The sequence below is a fragment of the Nematolebias whitei genome, chromosome 13, assembly GCF_014905685.2.
Source record: "Nematolebias whitei isolate Nwh7 chromosome 13, NemWhi1, whole genome shotgun sequence".
NCBI classification, from domain to species: domain Eukaryota; kingdom Metazoa; phylum Chordata; class Actinopteri; order Cyprinodontiformes; family Rivulidae; genus Nematolebias; species Nematolebias whitei.
This window is the reverse complement of record NC_056510.1, coordinates 33,814,694-33,836,463: the sequence shown is the minus strand read 5'-3', so window position 1 is coordinate 33,836,463 and position 21,770 is coordinate 33,814,694. Positions and strand designations below refer to the sequence as shown.

At 44.7% G+C, this 21,770-nt stretch overlaps 1 protein-coding gene across 1 annotated transcript in view; it reads right to left on the bottom strand.

Moving 5' to 3' along the window:
* The window catches only part of cerkl (ceramide kinase-like), a 388,098-nt gene that overhangs the window by 31,235 nt on the left and 335,093 nt on the right, over positions 1-21,770 (bottom strand). Inside the window, 6 exon segments of the mRNA XM_037687069.1 lie at positions 434-630; positions 2,615-2,711; positions 2,802-2,910; positions 3,011-3,040; positions 3,444-3,520; positions 4,377-4,554. Of these exon segments, the coding sequence (XP_037542997.1) occupies positions 434-630; positions 2,615-2,711; positions 2,802-2,910; positions 3,011-3,040; positions 3,444-3,520; positions 4,377-4,554 (688 nt within the window).

Genomic DNA, 21,770 nt, shown 5'->3' with positions numbered 1-21,770 from the left:
TGTGTGTGTGTGTGTGTGTGTGTGTGTGTGTGTGTTTCATTTTAAAAGAGATGCTTTGTGCAAAAAAAAAAAAAAAACATGTTTAATGTTTTCATAAAGATCTTGGTTTCCTTTATTCCTTCATCATACAAGTGAATATTTAGTTGATGTTTTTCTTAGTTCATATCTTAGATGTTATTACTGTTTTTCTTAGACATTTTATTGTTGGATGTAACTGGGACCCCGTGTACATAATTTCGCTCCACTACATGTACCACATGAGGTGCGAATGACAATAAAGAAACTCTGACTCTGACTGACTCTGAAATGCTCGTTTTTGGATTCAACTGTAAAAATCCATCAAGTTTTGATCAATCAATAATAAACATAAATGTTTACTTGAAACGACAGTCCTAAATTTCTGGCAGTGCCATCTCCAACGTGTGTGTCTCACCTGATGAGCACTTCACTTGCGATCTCCACTAGCTCTCCATCAATGTTCCAGGGGAAGGTCATGCCCTCTGATCTGATGATGGGCGTATCTTTGGCGTCTCTCTTTTCTTCACGCTCTTCCTCAGAACAGTCAACCAGTGAGAAGGGGCAAACTTTTACTGCTGAGACGGAGTGCGTCTCCACAAAGGGGAAGTTAAACTGCAAACAATATGAGGTCATTGTGTGTGTCAGAGCTCAGCTGAGGAACAGAGCAGCTGTTAAATCTTTATTAAGCAGGTTGTGACTGAGTTCATTCTCTTTACTGCCCCTAACTGTAACACCGTGAAGCTCCAAGAGGGAGCAGCAAAGACCTACGTTGTGTCCTTCCATCAGCATGACCATCAGATGGGCCTTTCTGCAGGTTTGAACTCTTTAAATAAAGCTGTTCATCTATTAATTATTTTAATGTATTCTAGAGCAGCAATCCTGCAGCAAAACATACAAAGTTTACTCTAGTGGTTTACTTGAAAAATGTTTAGTGGGATCGCTGCATTTTGCACCCTTGTTGTCTGACATTTCTTTTTTTGGGTCAAACAGGACTTTATTTTAATTTAATTTAATTAATTTTAGAGATAATTAAAAACGTTCCTGGTTAGCATTGTGACACAGTTGTTAAAGTATTTGCTTCACAACAAGAAGGTCACAGGTTTGCCTCCCAGTCTTTCTGGGTGGAGTTTGCACGTTTTCTCTATGCACACATGGGTTTTCATCAGGTACTCTGCTTTCCCTCCCACAGACTAAAACCATGCATGTTAGACTGATCGGTAACTCTAAATGGTCTCTAAGTGTGAGTGAACGGGTGTTTGTCTCTGTGTCCCTGTGATGGACTTTTGTCTCTGTGTCCCTGTGATGGACTGTTGTCTCTGTGTCCCTGTGATGGACTGTTGTCTCTGTGTCCCTGTGATGGACTCGAGACCTGAGTGTCCCCCGCCTCTCACAGGGTGACTGCTAAAGATTAGCACCAGTTCCCCCATGACCCAGAAAGGAATAACAAAGTAAAAATCTGAATAAAAACATTTATCAAACGCTTCACCTGTCTCTCAGCTTGCTGTTTGTCATTAGCATAAAGGCTAACAAAATGTGGGTCAGTCAGTTCACTGTCCTTTTAAGTCTACAGGTCAGTAGACAACAAACTGTCAGTAAATTTAGAAAGTGGGTTAGTGTGCAGTCTCTGAGGCTAAAGCAGGCTATGCTGAACCAGGTTAATCTACTCCAGCTTGTTTTTTTCTCCTTTGTGTGTCTTAAGATCAAAGATCACTCTACTAGTAAATCAATGTGTCTGTGGATACACCTTGTTTCCATTTTTTTATTTGAAATTTCAGAATATGCTGAAGATTCTCAGTCATCCAGGTCATGGTAAATAAAATAAAAAAGTTCAAGACAAAAACAACTGGACTTTAATGTCAGAAAAAAAAAAGAATAAAAATGTTAAGTTTTGGGTGTGTCCCAGGGTCTCTTCCGTGGGGCATGCCTGGAAAAAGACATCCTAATTTGATGACCAAACCAGCTCAGGTCACTTTTTGAGGAGGAGGAACAGTGGCTCTTAAAAAAATAAAAAAATTGAACCTCTTCCTATGTCTAAGGCTGAACTCGGCTACCCTGTGGAAGAGGGTTGTATCTGGGAACTCATTTATTCCATCATGATCAGCATGTCATGACCAAAGTGAGGGTTGAGATCTAATGAACCATCAAATCAAGACCTTAGTCTTTCAACTCAGCTCCTTCTTTTGTATGTCAGACTGGAGCAACACCCTCATTACTGCCAACAATTCGTCTCCCAGTCTATCCTGCTCTCACTTGTGAGCAACACTCCCAGATACCTGAACTCCTCTACCTGAGGCAAAGACTCACCCTGGACCTGGAGGGAGCAAGGCATGAAGGGGGAACAAATCATCAAAGTTTTGGTTTAAGACCACTGTTTTTCCAGTTTTGCACTGCTTTGTCCTGTGGTTGTGATCAGAAAACCAGAAACATTCCAAGAGAACAGACCACAAACAAAAGGGCACAGCGAATACACAAAACAACACAATGTGACACCAAGTGTTTCTGACAAGAAGCTTGTAGGTGATGAACTGGGACTAAAATATAAAACTGAAGGTCGATCCAGTGATAATCACCAGCGTTGATTCTTGGTGGTTCTCACCTGCCCACTGGAGCTGCTGTATCTCTTGAGGTGTTTGACGAACTCTGACCTGGATGTATTCCCTACTGCGACCAGCAACGCACTGCCATTGGCCAAACTGTCACAAACAGGAAGTAGTGATAGGTGCTATCAGAACATCATCAGTTAATCTGTGGTGGGATTTCATAGAACTGAATTCACTGAATACCTGGTGTTTGGTGCCAGGCCTCGGGGTGCATGGGGGCTCAGACAGGGGATGCACATGACACTGATATTCAAATACAGGCCATGATTGGTTGTCCAGTTTTCCTCCCCCTCTGTATCGACATTTAAATAAACAGACAGTTTAAAAGAGTTGGAAGTTTGACCAGGTCAGTACTATGGTGTCCATCTAAAGACAAAAAAGGTCATGCTCACCTGACTTGGGATCCTTTTTTTTATCTTGATCTCTAGAAGAGGAGGGCAAATTTTTGTTAACATTTTTCAATACACTAAAAAAAAAAGAAAACAACTAAGAAACTGAATATCTGACTCAGAAATGAAACCAAACATTTGGCCCATAAACCTGAAAGTAGAAAGCCTAATAAATCAAAAAGAAAAAATGTGTTTACATGAAAAAGGGTTTGCTTTGTTATGTTTTGCTTTACCAGCCAAAACCATGAATTCATTACTGTCAACAATTAGGATAAATTTAAATTAATATTCACTCAGATGAACTTTGTGTGATCAGATGATGAGAAAAAAAGGAAGTCTAACTCTCAATAACTTTGCTAGTATGCAGTTTTAAAGTCTCAGTAAATAACTTATATTTTCATTCATTTAATCTGTACTTGTAACAAAATGTATGAACGTGTTTCTCACCGATGTCCAGACAAACTTAGATTTGGTTTTATTGCAGGTAAAAAAGACAGCTGACAGTCTTCTGGTCTAATAGAGACAAGAATAATAATAAAAAAAAAATAATAAAAAGCAATACTGACAGCTAACAAGATGATTACTACATGACATGTGTATGCTTGATGCTTGTTAGATTAGCACATATATAATTTAGGTGAACTACAAGTCATATGTATCATAGGTCATGAGAAAATATCACTTAACCCTTCTGAGGCCCTGCAAGCCCCTTATCCACAGGGCCTTTTGGGGCTTCTATGTAACTAGTTTGGGCCGATTGCATGGTTTATCCACAATGCCTTCAGCGGCGGAACCCACCCCATTTTTGGGACCTACTTCTCTGAGGTCCCAGGTCTGGTTCTTGTCGGGTCTAGATGACATCAGCGCACTGTTGGTCACTGATTGGGGGCGTATTCATTGGCGGAGGGCAGAGATCAAGGAGGTCATCCATTTTGGTTGTGTGTTGTTTTTCGGCTCTCCTTCTTCTTCTAATACATGTTAGTGGTGCTTAGAAAAGAGCTTAATGTAGCATTAGCGCCACCAGCTGGTAAGGTGCGTTGATATTAGTAATCTGCCCACTACAGGTGAACAATCCGCCCACTAAACGGGAACTATGGGCACTGTGGAGACAGAAAAAAAGACGTCCCACCAGAACCGGACACAACAGGGTCCAACAAGAACCGGCCCTGTGGATAAGGAGCTTATCTGACCCACAAGACCTAGGCCTCAGTTTTAAAACTGAGACCACGTGGGTCATTTTAACCAAAAGGCAGCAGGAGAGTTAAAAATAATCTTAATTTGTTCTGTGTACGTGTGAAAACTAGAACAACAAAAACACCCCTCAATTATTAATAAAAAAAAAAACAAATGAACAAAACTTTTATGTTACCTAAGTCTGGCTAGTGTCTTCACCAGAGCGTATTCCCGTCTCTGTGACGATGGCATCCATCTTTTCTTCTCTGCACATGCTAAGCTCCGCCCACCAAAACCAAACATGGCAGAGAAGCCAAAACGCACTAACTCACCGTAAGACGAGAAGCTGCACATGTCCACCTGCTGCAGATGACCTGCGAACAGACAGGAGATCTTTATTATTGTTTTGTGTCTGTTGGTTTGTCTGTCCGTTTGCAAAATATCTCATGAACTGCTGAACACTTTTTAATAAACTATAAAAAGTAACCATTGGATGCACGTTTACAACTTGTAGATTTTTGGAGTGAACCTTGTAAAAGTTGCCGCCTTGGGTTGGGAATCAACTTTGAGCCAAATCCTCAGCAAGTGGTGAAGAATTCAAACGGTGAGTGATCATAGATCATAAGAATGTTTTTTTTTTCTCTTTGTAAATAATTAGTAAAAGACTGATTCATTCATTCAACCTTTATTTATGCAGGTTAGTCTCATTGAGCTTGGAGGACTCATTTACAAGAGACTGTTTTTAACATAGAATGATGACAAGAGTAGACAATCAAAAAAGAAAGCTTATAAATTGGGAAAAATAAATGAAATGGACTGCACTTATAGAGTACTTTTCTATCTTATCAAGATACTCAAAGTGCTTTACACTACAATCTGTGCCCTCACCGGTACACATTCTGCGAGAATCGATCAACAGAAAACGTTGGTTACGTACTGTAACCCCAGATTCTATGAGTATAGGCGTAGCCCTTTAAGAGCTGTCGCTGATGGGTTTATCCCGATATGTGAAGCATTGCACTGAAAAATTTAGTCCACGCCCACCTGCTGTGTGGGCCCCACCCGGTCCGTATAAATTACGTTAAGAGTGGGTAATCGGCTCCCAAATAGCTTTTTCTTCAGCCATTTAGGAGCCAGTGAGGCCCGACGCTTAAAGGACTACGCCTATACTCATAGAATCTGGGGTTACAGTACGTAACCAACGTTCTATTTCGTATAGGCTTCGCCCTTTAAGAGCTGTCACTGATGGGCTAAGGGCGAAGCGGATGTTGTCCTCGCCTCACTGGGTCCATTCGAACACCGTATGAAGCAGCAGCTTGCCCAAAAAAACGTCTTGTCAATCAGCTTCCCATGTGCGTAATTACGCATTGCGTAATTATGTGTGCCATGCACAGAAGCATGTTGTGTAACTATGCATTCTGAATGCATGAACGCCCCGGAAAACTTTAACGGGGAGGGAAAAAAAGCTGAAAAGAGCCATGAACCAACTGGTTTACGGCTGAACAGTATGAACAGATTAATAATAACAGGAGAGCTGATTATTAATCAAATGAACTGATTGGTAACAATAGTCATGAACTGATTAGTGACAATAGAACCAAAATAACAATCACAACTTGAGATTGATAACAACATCTCACACTGTAAATGCATGCAGTCAGATGTGAGTTTAAACGGAGTTCCATGAAACAACAATATTCATTCTGTAAAACACTAAGGGCAGAATGTGTCATGGGATGAGTCGTCACATCACGTAGATAAAAGTGAATGAATGAGCAGGGTGTTGACCACTCAGCCGCAGTGCAAATGTCCTGCATTGTCATACCATTATGCAAGGCAGTCGAAGATGCAATACCTCTGGTCGAGTGTGCTCTGAGGTTGACAGGAGGCTCTAAATCTGATGCTCTGTAGGCTTGAGAAATGGCCTCACACAACCAGTGTGACAGGCGCTGGGTGAATAACGGGCGACCTGCGGATGCATCTCTATAATGCACAAACAAATGTTGAGTTTGACGCATTGCAGCTTTGCGCGCTGTGTAACATGTCAACGCCCGCACCGGAAAGAGAAGGTGGAAAAATGCTTCTTCTTCTGATCTGTGGGGGGGGGGGGGGGAACCCCCCGAACCCCTCCAACGATATCACTCTTGATTTAAAAGAGCTTGTGATGTTTTTAGGCATAAACGCTGGGTTTGGTCTTAAATCAGCTGAGCTGCCATCAGCCTGAATTCTGAGACATGACGACGCGAAAGAGAGGGCAGATAAATAACTCACTCTCTTAGCAGATGTTAAAGCCAGCAGCAGGGCTGTTTTAAGAGACAAGAATTTAAGTGGAACCTGATCCAGAGGCTCAAATGGAGCTTTGATCAGAGCTTGCAGGACCAGCGTTAAATCCCACTGTGGAACAAGTGGGCGTGAAACAGGCCTGCGTCTCTGTACACCTTTTAGAAAACGTTTCATCAGTGGATGATTAAAACTGTTCTGTCTCCGAACCCTTTGTGGCAGGAAGAGATGGCTGCAGCGTACATTTTAATTGTGCTGTACGCCAAATTTCTGTCCATCAGCTGTTGTAGAAAGGACAGCATGCCACCTAGTGGACATGAGGTGGCCTCTACACCCTTCTCTGTAAACCAGCGCTGAAAATCTGTCCGCTTTGATGTGTACAGCGCTGTGGTAGATGTAGCACGTGAAACCTGAATTGTGCGCACTACATCCTGTGGGAGACCCATCCTCTCTAAGCGGATCTGCTCAGTGGCCAGACCACAGGTGCTGGCCTATTTCTGGGTAACTCCTGATCGCTCCTCCTGCCTGGAGGAGAGCATCGTCCCTCCACGGCAGTTTCCACGGGCGCCCCGACAGCAGGCGTTGTAGGACTGGGAACCATGGTGCGTTCATGCGTTCGGAGACCACCAGGAGAGCTGTCAATCCCTCCTCCTGAACTCAGTTCAGAAACCGTAAAATCAGAGGAGGTGGAGGAAAACGCGTACAGAAGCATTTTGGGCCATGGGCTGTGGGCAAACGCATCCACCCCCAGTGGTGGTTCGTCTCGCGGGCTCAGGGAAAACCATAATTGACACTGAGCGTTTTCTCGTGTCGCAAATAGGTCCCCAGCTGCTATTTCAATCTGAGTCAAAATGCTCTGTCAGACGATGATTAAAGATTGTTCTGTCTCCGACAACTTTGAGACAAGAAGAAAACATGGCTGTAGCATGCGATAATCGTGCTGAACGCCAGATTTCTGTCCATCGACTGCTGCAGAAAAGGAAAACATGTCGTCCAGTGGCCATGAAGTGGCCTCTACGTCTTCGCTGTACACCTTTTACAAAACGCTTCATCAGCGGATGATTAAAGCTGTTCTGTCTCAAAATTTTCATGACAGGAAGAGATGGCCGCAGTGAACATTTACTCGAGCTAAACGCCAGATCTCTGTCTATCAGCTGCTGTAGAAAGGACGGCACACCACCTAGTGAACATGAAATGGCCTCTACACCTTTCTCTGTACAGCAGCGCTGAAAAACTGACCACTTGATGTGAACAGCGCAGTGGTGGTTGCAGCACGTGAATCCTGAATCGTACGCACTACATCTTGAGAGATCCATCCTCTCAAAAGGATCCGCACAACGGCCAGACCACAGGTGCTGGCCTATTCTGATTAACTCCTGATCGCTCCTCCCGCCTGAAGGAGAGCGACCTCCCTCCACGGCAGGTTCCACGAGCACCCCGATAACAAGTGTCATAGGACTGGGAACCATGATACATTCACGCACGTGGGACAGAGGAGCTGTCAGTCCCTCCTCCTGAGCTCGGTTCAGAAAACCGTGATATCAGAGGGAGAGAGGGAGGTGAAGAAGCATTACGACCACAGGCTGTGAGCAGTCACGTCCACCCCTAGCGGTGAATTGTCCCGTGGCTCCATGATAATTATAGTTGACATCGAGCGTTCTCTCGTGTTGGAACAGGTCCACAGCTGCTCGTAGGATTTCTGCCACGTCTGAGCCATAGCTCTAAATGGAAGGTCCCCGGTCCCCGGTCCCTGTGCCGCAAAGGACCACCTTTGGACATCACATCCGTCCCCTGTTCAGAACACAGGAGATGTACTCTACTCCAATGGAGAGCAGATTGGGTGAGCCCCACACAGCATCTGTCTCACAATGTGGCACGTGGGTTGAGCACATACATCTCCTGCCATTTATGTATGCAACAGTCACTTGCTGTCTGTGTGAATCAAAAACCCTGATGATTCCGCAGCACAGAGGCAAAGTGTTGAATCACATTCAAAAACCCCATGCGACACTCCAAAAACATTTAAATGAGCTGCTGTGAAGTCTGACGTGTGACGTAGGTCTGCTGACGAAAAACAGCTGATATCACTCAACCGGTTCACGTGAGTTGCACTGCTGCCACCTGTCTGTACAAACTGCTCAGCAGCAGCAGATGTCCAGATAAAGCAGAATTCTCCTCCCTGCTTTGTGCGGCGGCTGCAGAGCGGCTCGGACGCATTAATGGAATGTTGTTTCTCATAGTTCAAAATTGACAAATCTAGAATAAATCTCATCTTTCCGGTTTGTTGGGACCAGGGAGTGACGAGAGAGGAACCCTGCGTTTTCCTCTCCTTCTGAGACTCTGGAAATTACATTTTAATCAGAATTTCCTGAGCTTCTGCGAGAGGGGACGAGATCTGTTCTAGAAATGACAGAAAATGTCACTAGAGTTCCTCCGCACCAGGGTTTGAACTGTACTGCAGCGTGAATCCCCGGATGAAAACGGTTCTCCTATCCGTCTGGAGCGCGCGCTCATTGCCACTCGTTCATAAAGTTATAAAGCGGGCACGCATTTATGCTGTGAACTCACATGCATGCTGATATGAGCTGGTGCGCGCTGAAGGAGAAAGAAAAAACGCGCGCCCCCGAGCATGCAAATCGTTTGCGCGTTTGCTGATGCTGCGGGATGCGGCTCATTTGTGTTGTGCTCACGTTGTGTGCAGCTGCTCCGTGTAAACGCTCGGGGAGCGGGTGTACATATGAGCCGACGTGCCCTGAAGAGTCGTGTGTGCGCGCCCTCATTCATGCTACGTCTTAAGCGAGGATTGCCGCGGGAGTGCGCGTTTGACGCTGGTGTAGTCAGGAAGCAGTGCGTGGCATCGGTGGGGCGAGGTTACCACTGGGCTCGTTCTGCAGAACACGTTCATTCTTGGCTGCGAATCACGTGAGCTTTTGATTGATTCCACGAGCTGCAGTATTAATTCAGAAAACCTTCTTCGAGGATGAAGGAGCAGAGCTGCTGTGAGGCTTGTGAAACTGTTGACACCTCGGGAGCGCGCGTTTGACACCACTGCGATGAAAATGCGTGTCGCTCCTGCCGAGAGTGAGATATGTTACTGGGCTTGTACCGCGGTCTCAGGTTTACGTTGATGTGAACGGCGGGCGCTGAGAGCTGCGTGCGTGCTTTCATAACGCAGCGCCTTAAAGGTGAAGGCTGCTCATGGCACGGGAGCGCATGTTGGCACCGCCGGCAGTGAATGAAACAACCTTAAAAGGCTCATTCGTGATGAGTGTGTGTGATGGGGCCGCTGTCAGATCATCCGTGCTGACAGCCTGGCTACTTCAACATAAAATGATGTTTATTTCCACATCGTGTCATCAACACACATCCAGCAAACCGAAACTTGGTTATCTTCCCTTGAGCTCCGTGATTTGTTGTCCTAGAGGGCCCCCTGTTGGCGGAGTCCGGGAAAAGTTGAACTTCCGGATGCTGGGGACATCTGACGGGAAGGACTAGCGTAACAGAGCTGGGGAGACATTGTGCAGCCGTGGAACATCTTGAAATGATCTCTCGCTGATGAAAGGCCCTCCAACAAAAAGCTTCTGCAGCTCCCCTGAGAGGAAGGTGGAGTGACGAGCCAAGAGAACCTCTGGGACCTCGTTCTCCGGCTGCGATGCGGGCCGGCAGACAGCAAAAGAGGCGCACCGGTTGGGGATGACGTCAGCTGCCCTGCAGATGGAGCGTACTGCAGGGGCCTACAGTGCCGTTAGCAAACAGCCGCGACGAGAGCCGAGTGAGCCGAAGGACAGAGGGCCACCGTCTCTTCCCGCCTCTGAACGTGTACGCCAACAGCGTAACGTGTTGCTCGCTGCGGCCGTCTGGAACGCATGCTGGTGAGCTCAGTTGGAGAGCGGTGTCACCGTCTGGGTTACGCTAACCGGAGGCACAGGACGCTGGTCCACCTGGACATCTTGCTCCGATGAAGCCTCCGTCAGGCTCGGCTCCAGGGGGCACTGAGGGAATTTCCGCTCGGTGAACCCCTGCTCTTTAGATGGGCGCAGGCTGTGGAGATCGGCCCCCCCAATCTACCAGGAAAGCCGGCTGTGGCCTCGCCCGTAGGACGTCCTGTTGGGAAACCGAGGCCAGCTGGATCAGGAAGGTGAGCCGGAATGGAGCCTAGAAAAAATCTTTCCCGCCGGATCATCCGAACTGGCGGGAAAGGCGCAGGATGTAAAAAAAAGGTCCCTTCATGTCAGCGGCTCCTTTATTATGCTGGGCAACCCCAGAGGGTGCCGTCGGCCGGGAGCAGTGTGATTGCCGATGCGAAACGAGGTGGGATGAGGTGAGCATTCGCTCAGCCCCCCTCCACTGACACTACGCTCTCCAGGAGGGAATGAGCAGCGGGGGGCTGCAGCTGACGTGGCCTGTCCCGGAGGAACCATCCGACTCGCTCTGAGGGTCGGTGATAAGAGGAAAATTACAAGATGGTGTTGTCAAGCGTGTAGCGACCTGCCACTGAGAAATACTCCTCGGCGCTTACCTTGAAACAAGACTGCTCGTCAGCTTCTCCTCGGGGAAGAGAGCTCACCGGGACGACCGGAGGTCGACATGACGGGCCAAGCATTCTTAACAAAGGTTGGTCAGCTACACAACTTTCCTTCTTCGTTCTTCTGACAGTGCTATTAGCTTGCTGAAGAAAAAAATGGGAGCTGATTACCCGCTCTTAACGTAATTTATACGGACCGGGTGGGGCCCACACAGCAGGTGGGCGTGGACTAAATTTTTCAGTGCAATGCTTCGCATATCGGGATAAACTCATCAGCGACAGCTCTTAAATAGTGAAGCCTATACGAAATAGAACACCATCTCCTCTGTGGTCCACATTGCTCTCACCCACCTGGTGCAGAAGGACTCCTCCTGTTCTTTGTGGACTTCACGTCTGCCTTCAACACCATGATCCCCCAAACCATGATGGACAAACTACTCACACTAGGACTAAGCCCCTTCATTTGCAACTGGGTCCTGGACTTTTTAACAAACAGACCACAGTCTGTGAGGATCCACAACTTCTCCTCCTCCACCATAACATTCAACACTGGCTCCCCTCAGTGCTGTGTGCTGAGACCCTCCTGTTCACTCTGCTCATGTATGACTGCGTACATACCCATCCAGACTGTCATATTGTAAAGTTTGCAAATGATACAGCAGTGGTGGGATGTATCACAAACAATAATGAGTCCAGCTACAGGCAGGAGGTGGAACACCTGGAGAGCTGGTGCAGGAAAAACAACCTTCTCATCAATGTGAAGAAGATGAAGGAGATAGTCATGGACTTCAGACGGAACAATTGTTGGAGTCAGCCTCCCCACCATCATAGACAACTTCAGATGCAGGAAAAGGGCTACCTGCATCATGAAGGATCCCACTCACCCAGCACACACACTTTTTGCCCCGCTCCCCTCAGGAAGGTAGTTGAGGAGCATATAGTGTAGAACCACTAGACTGAGGAACAGTTTCTTCCCTGAGGCCGTTAGGCTCATGAATCTCTAACCAGAATAATCACTGTGAAAAATCACATCATGTTGCTGCTGATCTGTTTCATGTTGCTGTGTTCATTCTTACTCATCTGCTCACACAGATTCGTGTTCGTGTTGCTGTTCGGTGCGTTGTTTTTGTACTACTAGTACTTCACATGTTTTTAGTCTAACGTTTTTCTTAGTTCATAACTTAGATCTTATTTCTGTTTTTTTTTTTTTTTTACATTTTGTACTTTTGTTAGACGTAACTGGGACCCTGTGTACACAATTTCGTTCCACCACATGTACCACATGTGGTGCGTATAACAAATAAAGAAACTCTGACTCTGACTCATTTACCCATTCATACAGCACTCTACTATTTCTGTACAAAAACTAATCAGTGCTTTATCACATTCATACACCGATGGGACACATATCGGAGGCAGTGAGGGGTTCAGTGTCTTGCCCAGAGAAACTTCAACATGTGACTGCTGGTGGAATCAAACCCCAACTCTCCCATTGGAGGATGACTGCTCTAACCACTCAGCCACAGCCATCAGAAAATGATTTAAAAAAATTAAACTAAAACAGCTACAATGTAAAGCGATGTAAAATACTAAACACAGGAACATGTTTGCACTGGTTTTTGCCATGAATTTGACAGATGTTTGAAGCCACTTAGAGAGGTCATGGTCAAGAGCTTCAGATCATCTTCAGATGGCAAGGTATTCCAGGAAACAGGAGTGGAGTAGGAGAAGGCCCTTTTGCCTAGTTCAGTCCTCACTGAGGGAACACTGCATGTAATAATGTCCTGAGAGCTCATGCTGTAGCTGCACTCATTCAGTGACATGTAGGAGATTTATGAAGGCAGCAGACCAAGAAGAGATTTAAAGAAGAAAATGTACCAGTAAGATAAGTCTGCGTGAAGTTAATGATGACCAGTTAATCAGTGACTACAGGGTGCAATGGTGGGTACGATAGTTACAGCCATTTATGAATCTTAGAGCACCATTATACACAGCGTCCAACATTTGTAGAGTGCTTGTAGGAGCATTCGTGTAAATAATGTCACCATAGTCAGTGGAGGGAAGGAAAGTCACAGTTACAAGGCATTTCCTAGCATTCAGAGTTAGACAGGATCTATTTCTGAAAAAGAAACCCAGTTTTACTTTCAGTTTCTTCACCAGGTTTTCGACATGGGGCTTAAAAGAGAGATGTGACTCCAATTGACCAAAATACCCAAATGTTTGTACGAATCGACAAACTCAATAGGAACACCATTCGAAGATAAATTAGACTGCTGGTACTGACTTCCTGTTTGAAAACAACATCCCTTTGGTATTGTTGGCATTTAGTACAAGTATGAGACAGAACAAATCAGACTGGATGGTGTCGAAAGCTGATTGCAAAATATTGAAAAACTTAGCAACTGTTTTAGCTGAACAGTAAACAACTGTATTGTCAATGTAGAAATGTAAGAATGCATCAGGGATGATCTGACTTACACTACCTATACCTATGTAGATTGTGAAGAGGGTGGGTCCTTAGACTGAGCTTTGTGGTACACCATTGTTAACAGTTAGATAACTGGAAGAAGTACCATTATGCTGAACACATTGCCTCTGATCTGATCCTTAGTGAACCAACCAATAGTGTGATCTGAGAAACCAATTTCTGAGAGCTTATGACATAAGATGTCATGGTCCATGGTGTCAAAAGCTTTAGACAGGTCTAAGTCAAGTGCAGCACAATAATCCTTAGCATCCAATGCTTCAACGATATAATTAAAAACCTTCAGCGAAGCAGTCATTGTGCTGTGTTGTTTCCTGAAACCAGATTGATGGGGAGGTAAGATGTTAAATGAATCCAAATACATTTTTATTTGAGAGTTTATCAGTTTTTCTAAAACCTTAGCTAAAATACAGAGTTTAGAGATTGGTCGATAATTCTTAATTGACACTGATGCAACTCCAGTCGGAAATAAACAGGAACTTCAACTCTAAATTAAAAGAGTAAAAGCCAATCCAAAACAACTGTGCCTCTAATAGTACAGACCAGGCTTTGGTAACAGTAGACACAATGCAAAACTAAAGCCAGTATTTAACTGGGCTGTTGGTAGCACATAGAAAACAGCAATCTGACGGAGGTTATGACATTATGGTGACATTATTTGCGTGAATGCCCCTGCCAGCTTCTTGCAGATGTTGGATGCCGTCTACCATGGTGCACTAAGATTCATAACTGGCTGTAACTACCGTACACATTACTGCACCCTGTACTCATTGGTCAGTTGGTTATCATTGACTTCATGTAGGCTCTCACACTGGTTCATTTTCATATATAAATCACTCCTTGGTCTGCTACCTTCTTATATCTCTTCCCACTTGTCACATCGTCAGTGCAGTTACATCGTGCACTCTCAGGCCATCATTACCTGCAGTGTTCCCTCAGTTCAGACTGAACTCTGCAAAAAGACCTTTTCCTACTCAGCTCTTGCAACCTGGAACACCTCGCAACAAGATCTGAAGATGTCCACTTTGATTTCTTTATGGGATCTTAAACAATTGAGAAGGTCATTATAAAAATCAAAGCAAATATGTTCTTGTTTTTAGTATTTCACCTTGTTTTATATGGCACCTTGATTTTATTGTTTTATAACACTTTTTATTTTAATTGCATTTTACTGTAATTTATTGTTGTCTGTCTAAAACGGGTCTCTTGAAAGGAGTCCTGGTGAAAAGGTTTCCAAAACTGTCTCAAAACATTTGCAAAGTTTCTCGGTTTGCTTGCATGAATTGCAGCTCCTCAAGCCACATGAAGCTTAAACACATTCAAAACAAATGCACAACATAGATTTTAAAATAGTCTTAAAGCCTTTTTTGTTTAGTTTCTGCAATTCTATTTTTGTCAAGTTTGGGATCATGGTGGTGAGGGGGGGAAGGTTGTACAAATATGATATTCATTGTGAATCAAAGTAAAAAATTTGTGTATTTGTTCACAATTACGTGTCTCTAGACACAGACAGTCAGAGCCCAGTGAGACGAAATCTCTAGTGACTTAGAACATGATACCAGCTGTGAAGCATGCTGTTGCGAGTATTATGGTATGGGATTTGCTTTATTTAAAAAATTGAGTAAAGTTCTATATGGAAAAACAAATCCTTATGAAATTAAACCAAAAATTTAAAATGCATGCGCGTGAAAGAACTGGTAAAATACTGTATTTAATGATGCCAGAAACTAATAAAATAATTCAATTCAAATTCAATTCAAAAATCCTTTATTAATCCCAATGGGAAATTCAATGTTGTTGTAACTCATTACCCTCATTTCATTGAGATGTTATACTGTAGATACTGATGGCTGTAGGCAGGAACAACTCATTTGAGATTTTGTAGTTTGTAGTTTGAGACAACTTTTCAACTCATTTGAGATTTGGGGCTATAGCTGAGATATTATTTGAGCGTTTAAGGTGTTGATCAGCTGCTCCCAGTTGTTAAAAAAACATATCGTTGTCATGGTTATGTATCATAACAAATTCAATTCAGTTTATTTATATAGCGCCAAATCACAACAAAGTTGTCTCAGGGCACTTTACAGGAACATTCACATACATAAAAGCCAATTAGTAAAGTTCTCTATCTAAGGAGGCCAGCAGACAAGTTGAATCTTGGCTTCGATGCAGTCTCCCATCCTGAGCTAGCAACAGTGGAAAGGAAAAACTCCCTTTTAAAAGGAAAAAGCCTCCAGCAGAACCAGGATCAGGACAAGCGGCCATCTGCTTTGACCGGCTGGTTTGAGAGGACAAAACCAAAAAAAAGTTTCAGTAAACTCCTTCCAGCTGCATAACATCCAATACCAGAGGAAACAATCATCCAAAAATGTGATTTACATCCAGCAAAAGAGGAATTAATGTTTCCAAAGGCAATATCTCAGAATGAATGTAACAGAGTTACTCCAACATGCAGCCACCTCGAACGGGGCAATTCTAGAACCATTACCATTATATTCATACCATTATCAATTATACAGTATACTTGTATTCATTCAACCTTTATTAAGGGGGGTGGTGGATGAGAGATTAGAGAAGGTGGGCCTGTGTAGTGGACTAGGCCCATGTCAAAAACTAAGTTGATTTTAAATGTTGGCATGTTAAAAAGTAACAGTTTAACAGCTGTGCTGAAACGCAGCTGTGCTGAAACGCAGCTCATGCTGCGCCGCTGAAGCGAAACGCTGCATGTTTTAGCGTGTTGGGCTGTGTTGCTTGGGAGCTCACAGAAAGCTGAAATAGTGTCATATGTCTTTATGAAAGCTGAAATTGTATGTCTGTTACGTGTAACTAAGCTGATGAAGCTGTGTAAAACGCTCTATTCTGTTTAAAAGTACGGAGGTTCTGCTGAAAGACCAGGACTGTGGTCCGGTTCGGTTCTGTTGAGTTTGAACGAGTATTTTGAATAGATGGATAAACGTTTTAAAGACTGGACGAAGTCTCAGCTAAGCTCAGAGTTGATTCGTTACAATTTTTAACAGAAAAAGTGCATTTTGACAGTTTAAAAGACGAAAAAAGTGACGAACTGATTTTATACTAATCTAGCATGCTGGTTGTTGCTAACGTTTCGTGGTTGGTTGATTTGATGCTGTGGAGCGCTCTGATTTGCTGAGAAGGTTGGCTGACGTAGCTACGTCATCTCCCCTCAACCCTGCTGCTTTGTCATTGGTGATTTCAGTCACGTGACCCGGAAATGGAAACTCGTTTTCATAGGGAATAAAATCTGCTTTTTAAAGCTGAAAAGCGCTGTAAAGCTGTGTTCTGAAACGCTGTTTAGGTTCTTCGAAGTCTAATTGCAAAAGTTTTGCCACGTTTGTGTAAAGAATTCGTTCAGAAATGTTGATTTTAACCGAGTTTAGCCGAAGCTAACTTTAAGCTAAGCGGCTAACAACAGGATGTCAACCGAACGCCACAAGAAGTTATAGCTCCCCTAGTGGACAACACAAACAGTGTCGGAGTTAAGATTATTAAGGTTGTACTGACATCTTCTGGAGAAGACGTGGGATCACAGGTTTCACTTCGTTTTTAGGTTATTTTAGTGAAATTAAACGTGTTTTCTTTTTAAAGGCATTTTTGAGTTAATAACCGTTCCTCGAAGATGAATAAACTCTGTTATCTTGCATTTTAAAAGTTATGAAGGTATTTATGCAAAGAGCATTTACCGGACAAATTTTTATTCACTGATAAATCCTTGGGAATAGGTACAAAATAAAAATTTAGAAACTTTTAAATAAGATACAGTTACAGATATTCACAAAGTTGGAAAAAGTTTACCCATTTGCTAGAAGATAACGCACGTTTAATTGATAAATCACTAAATAAGAGTAAACTTATCAGGAAAAAGAGATTTTTCTGATTTTCTTTTACCACCTAAACATTTACATCTCCTATTTAATTTCTAAATAGCAGATAATGGCGGACGAAGAGGTAAACACTGACCCCTTACAATCCGGAGATGCTGTCCAGACAGCTTTACATATTTGAACAAATTCAATTATTGGTAAACAATTAGAGCAATTGCAAGACCTTGATGACGATCAAAGATATGAGGAGCTGCAGAGGTTGTCAAAAGCAGCTAAAGTGAAGGAGGACACAAAATCCAGCCGTGAACGGTTAGCAAAAATTGCTCTGCTTCTGAAGGCGGAATTGGACCGTCTGGTTGAACGAAATGGCTAGCTGTTCAGCGGATATGAGTCTGAAAAGGAGAGGTGTGACGAATTGTTAAATGAATCTGAGTTGCTGAAACAACAAATTCAGACTGATAGGGACCTCTCAAAGACTGAGCTGTCAGAACAGGCTCAATCATATGAGGTGAAGATTGCGGATAAGGAACAAGCGTACCAAGCCGCGTGTGCAGATAACAATATGTTACAAGCACGATTGCAGGCCGGATTAAAGGAGCTGGACGATTGCAAGGCGGACAAGGAGATAATACTCCGAAATTGGCTGAATTTACAAAGTGAAAATCAGACAACACATAAGCGCCTGACAGCTTGTGAGGAGAAGCTTGCTACAGCTACAAACCTGATTTCTGACATGGAGCTAGCTGGTTTGAGACTCAGAGACGAACAGGGTCAGCCACAACCGCCCCGGACAAATGCTGTTGCACCTCCTCCCCTTAGCCCCGTTCCAACACCCCCGCCTGGGGGGATAAGGACGGGTCTGCACCCACTTGCACCTCTTCCTCCTAACGCCATGCGGCCACCCCCAACCCCATCTCGGGCGGCGGGGATGGACCTGCACCGATATCAACTCACTGAGTCGGTATACACCATGCAGTCATCTCCATCCCCACCACGGGTGGTAGGGACAGACCTGCACCCACTTGCACCTCTTCCTCCTGACACCATGCAGTCCTCTCCACCCCCATCTCGGAGGGTGGGGACAGACCTGCACCAATATGCACCTCCTCCTACCAACCCTTATCAGCCACCCCCACCCCCACCATGGGCGGTAGGGGCAGGCCTTGACCAGTCTGCACCACCAGTCACACAAGTTAGACCGTTGATACAGTCTCCTTCAATGGATGATTTGCAGAAGATCTCAAAATATGTACAACGCTTCGTTCCCAGACCGATGGGGTCAGCTGGAACAAAAGCGTATCTCAAAGATCTGGAGTTCAGATTGGGCTCTTATCCTAATGCTACGACAGAGGATAAGATCAGTCTGATACGGCTCACTTCGGACAGAGAGGTGTTCACCTTCATCGAGCGTCTACCTGATGCAATGAAGAGGGATTACAACCTTCTGTGTGAAGCTTTGATCAGGGAGTACGACCCCTGCACGGGACCTGCTGGTTTCCCAGCTGCAGACAAGGTCATGCAGGGTAAAACTGAACATCCAAAAGTTTATTACAAAAGAATCTTCCAAGCTTATTTTGGTAACAGAAATGAGACCGGAATGGAAGAAGATGATGGTTTTAAGTTTGTTTTCAGCAAAAATCTCCACTCTGATTTTAAAAAATCAGTACATATGATGGCAAATTTCAGAGAAAAATCCATCAGTGAGATTAAGCAGTGTGCTGTGAATGTGTTTGAAGCATGTTCTCATGCTAAGACGCCCATAGAAGTGTTTCCTAGTGTAAAGGTTAAACCCCTCCCTCTTGAACTAGAAGGACGACGTGCTTCGCCGCCTCCTCCTAAGAAGAAAGAGAGAAAACAGTCTGTTCAAGCTAACAAACCGCGTCCTGAAGGTGCACGCTGGGACAAAAAGGCTCCTCTTTCAGAGGAAGACAGTGATTATCGAAAAAGGGGTGGGCACAGGACGCAACGATATGAGAAACCATATCATCAGGGGCAGTACGTAAAGGAACCCCCGCAAGACGTACCTGACTGTCCCCCACCTCGGATGAAACGAACCGAGGCGAAAAAATCACAAAAGTTCCAGAAACAAGGCCCTACACCTCTGAGCTCGGAAGAGACAGAGAAACTACGCAGGTTGTTAGAAACTTTGAAACACACTGACACGGGAACCCAACCAGGAGCACTTTGCAGTAATGTAATTCCTATTACATCTGAGGGCGCGAATGACAACATAACAGATGTCGGTGGAACACACCAAGACATTGCTGTTGTTGCCTCAAACAACCCCTCATCGGAAGAAGGGGGGGTAAACACACACACGAACGATGACGAGTCATCGCAGGCTGAACACTCAGAAACAGCTTCTGCTGTGCTGACGGTTCAGGCAAACCAAAATTACACAGATAAGGCTGTACGCGTGAAGAAGCGTCAGAAAAAACCTAAAAGGTTTCTGTGTAACTTTATCAGAAGGGGGGTCGCCAAAAAGGCGTACCTGTCAGTAACACTCGAAGGTGTCCTCACACACGAAGCACTCTTGGACGGTGGAGCAGACATAACAATCATGTCAGCTAAACTGTTCGAGGAGCTGAGGGCGGCCGCTGCCAGTGTTAACAGGATAATACCTCTCTCTGAATGTGCTATAGAAATGCAGGGTCTCTCAGAAAAGAAAACGACCCTGACAGCTATAGCAATGGTTCACATGCAGATTGGCAATATGACACTGTACCACCCGGTACACGTGACCCATGTTGACTCATTCCCATTTTTGGTTGGCCAGGATTTTATAAATCGCTTCGGCGCGATTATAGATTATGGTGATCAAACAATGTGGACAACAGTGAGCAAGCCACTGCCAATCGATACGCCTCCGGAGTGTGACACAGACTGCCCAACAGCAGGTACCGCAGAAGGCGCACAGGACTCCTCAGCCGAGGACATGAGCCCGGTGAGTACTCCTCTGACACCATGTGAAACCAAAGAGACCCACCAAGTGATCCAAACTCTGACTCAACAAGACAGCCTCCTCTGTGAGCTGGAGCAGTCAGAGTCCACCAAACACTACCTACCACTGGTAGTTAAGGGTGTAGAGATCCAAGGGTCCCACACCAACGATGCTGTACTGTCTCTATGGACAGATAAATCAGCAATTAACCGAGCTTTCTACGAAACCTTGGTTCACAAACACGTTGGTCTGGAACTAATTAAAAAAGCTTTCCGCTTTCCATTAGTTCCCAATAGTTCACAGGTAATGACCGCAGAAGGAGTCATTAACCTAAAACTGAACTGGAATCAACGAGAACTGGTTCACCCGTTTCTCGTTATCCAAAACTTACCACATGCATCCTACATAGGCTCTGACATTTTGGTAAGGTTAGGTGTCCATGTGGACACCATCAACAAGGTGCTGTGGTCCCTGAAACTAACAACAAAGGATGCGCCTGTGCTAGACACAGCAAACCTTATGGCTGGGCAGACCATTCCAGAGGCCTGCCAAGTTGCTAGCAACCAAACCACCACAGTACCACCACAGGTGATTAACCTAATGGTGCGAATCCACATAATAGCTGGACAAGCTATTAGCCATAAACAGGCATATTTTCAACCCTCTCCTGCATTTTTCAACTTGGGACTGTCCGTGGAAGCCACGAACCAGGTGAGTCTTGACTCCAGGACCACATCTATTGCTGTGTGTAACACTGGCATGGATGAGGTGCTGATCCCAAAAAAGACTATGCTAGGATGGTTGATTTCAACCGAATTTCATGATTTTGAACTAGGCATTCCATTTCTGGGAGGACTCCCAGATAACCTGGTACCGAGTCAAGAAGCTGGGCCAGTATGGTTCACGGAACCAACACAGGCCATAGCTCTTTTCTCAACCAATGACGTCGACCAAGGACCTCAAACCTATGGTGTTTTACCCATAGACAGGCCCGACGACTCAGGAAGGGATTCGTTGGAGCTCCCTAAGGAGCAAGAACCCTTATCAGTCTCATCACAGATAGATCAGGTGGTCGCACAAGCCGACGCTCTGACATCTGATGAAGAAAGAGACAAACTACGCCAAGTTCTTTTAAAATATGAAAAGTCATTTGCGACTGATTCAACAGATTGCGGGTTGACCTCACTCCACGCAGTGAGAATCCCAACCCCACCCAACGCACCGCCAACATTTGTCAGACAATACAAGATCCCTCTGGCGGCACACCAGCCTGTCCAGGAGATCATTGATGACCTTTTGGTCAAAGGTATAATCAGACAATGTAATAGCACCTACTCTGCGCCTCTATGGCCAGTTTTAAAACCAAATGGTAAGTGGAGACTTACCATAGATTACAGGAAGCTAAATAAACAAGTATCCTTATCCAGGTGGCCAATGACTCAGCTCCATCAGGAACTGCCAAAGGTCACCGACGGTAAGTACTTCTCGACCCTCGACGTCGCCTCTGGTTTTTGGACCAT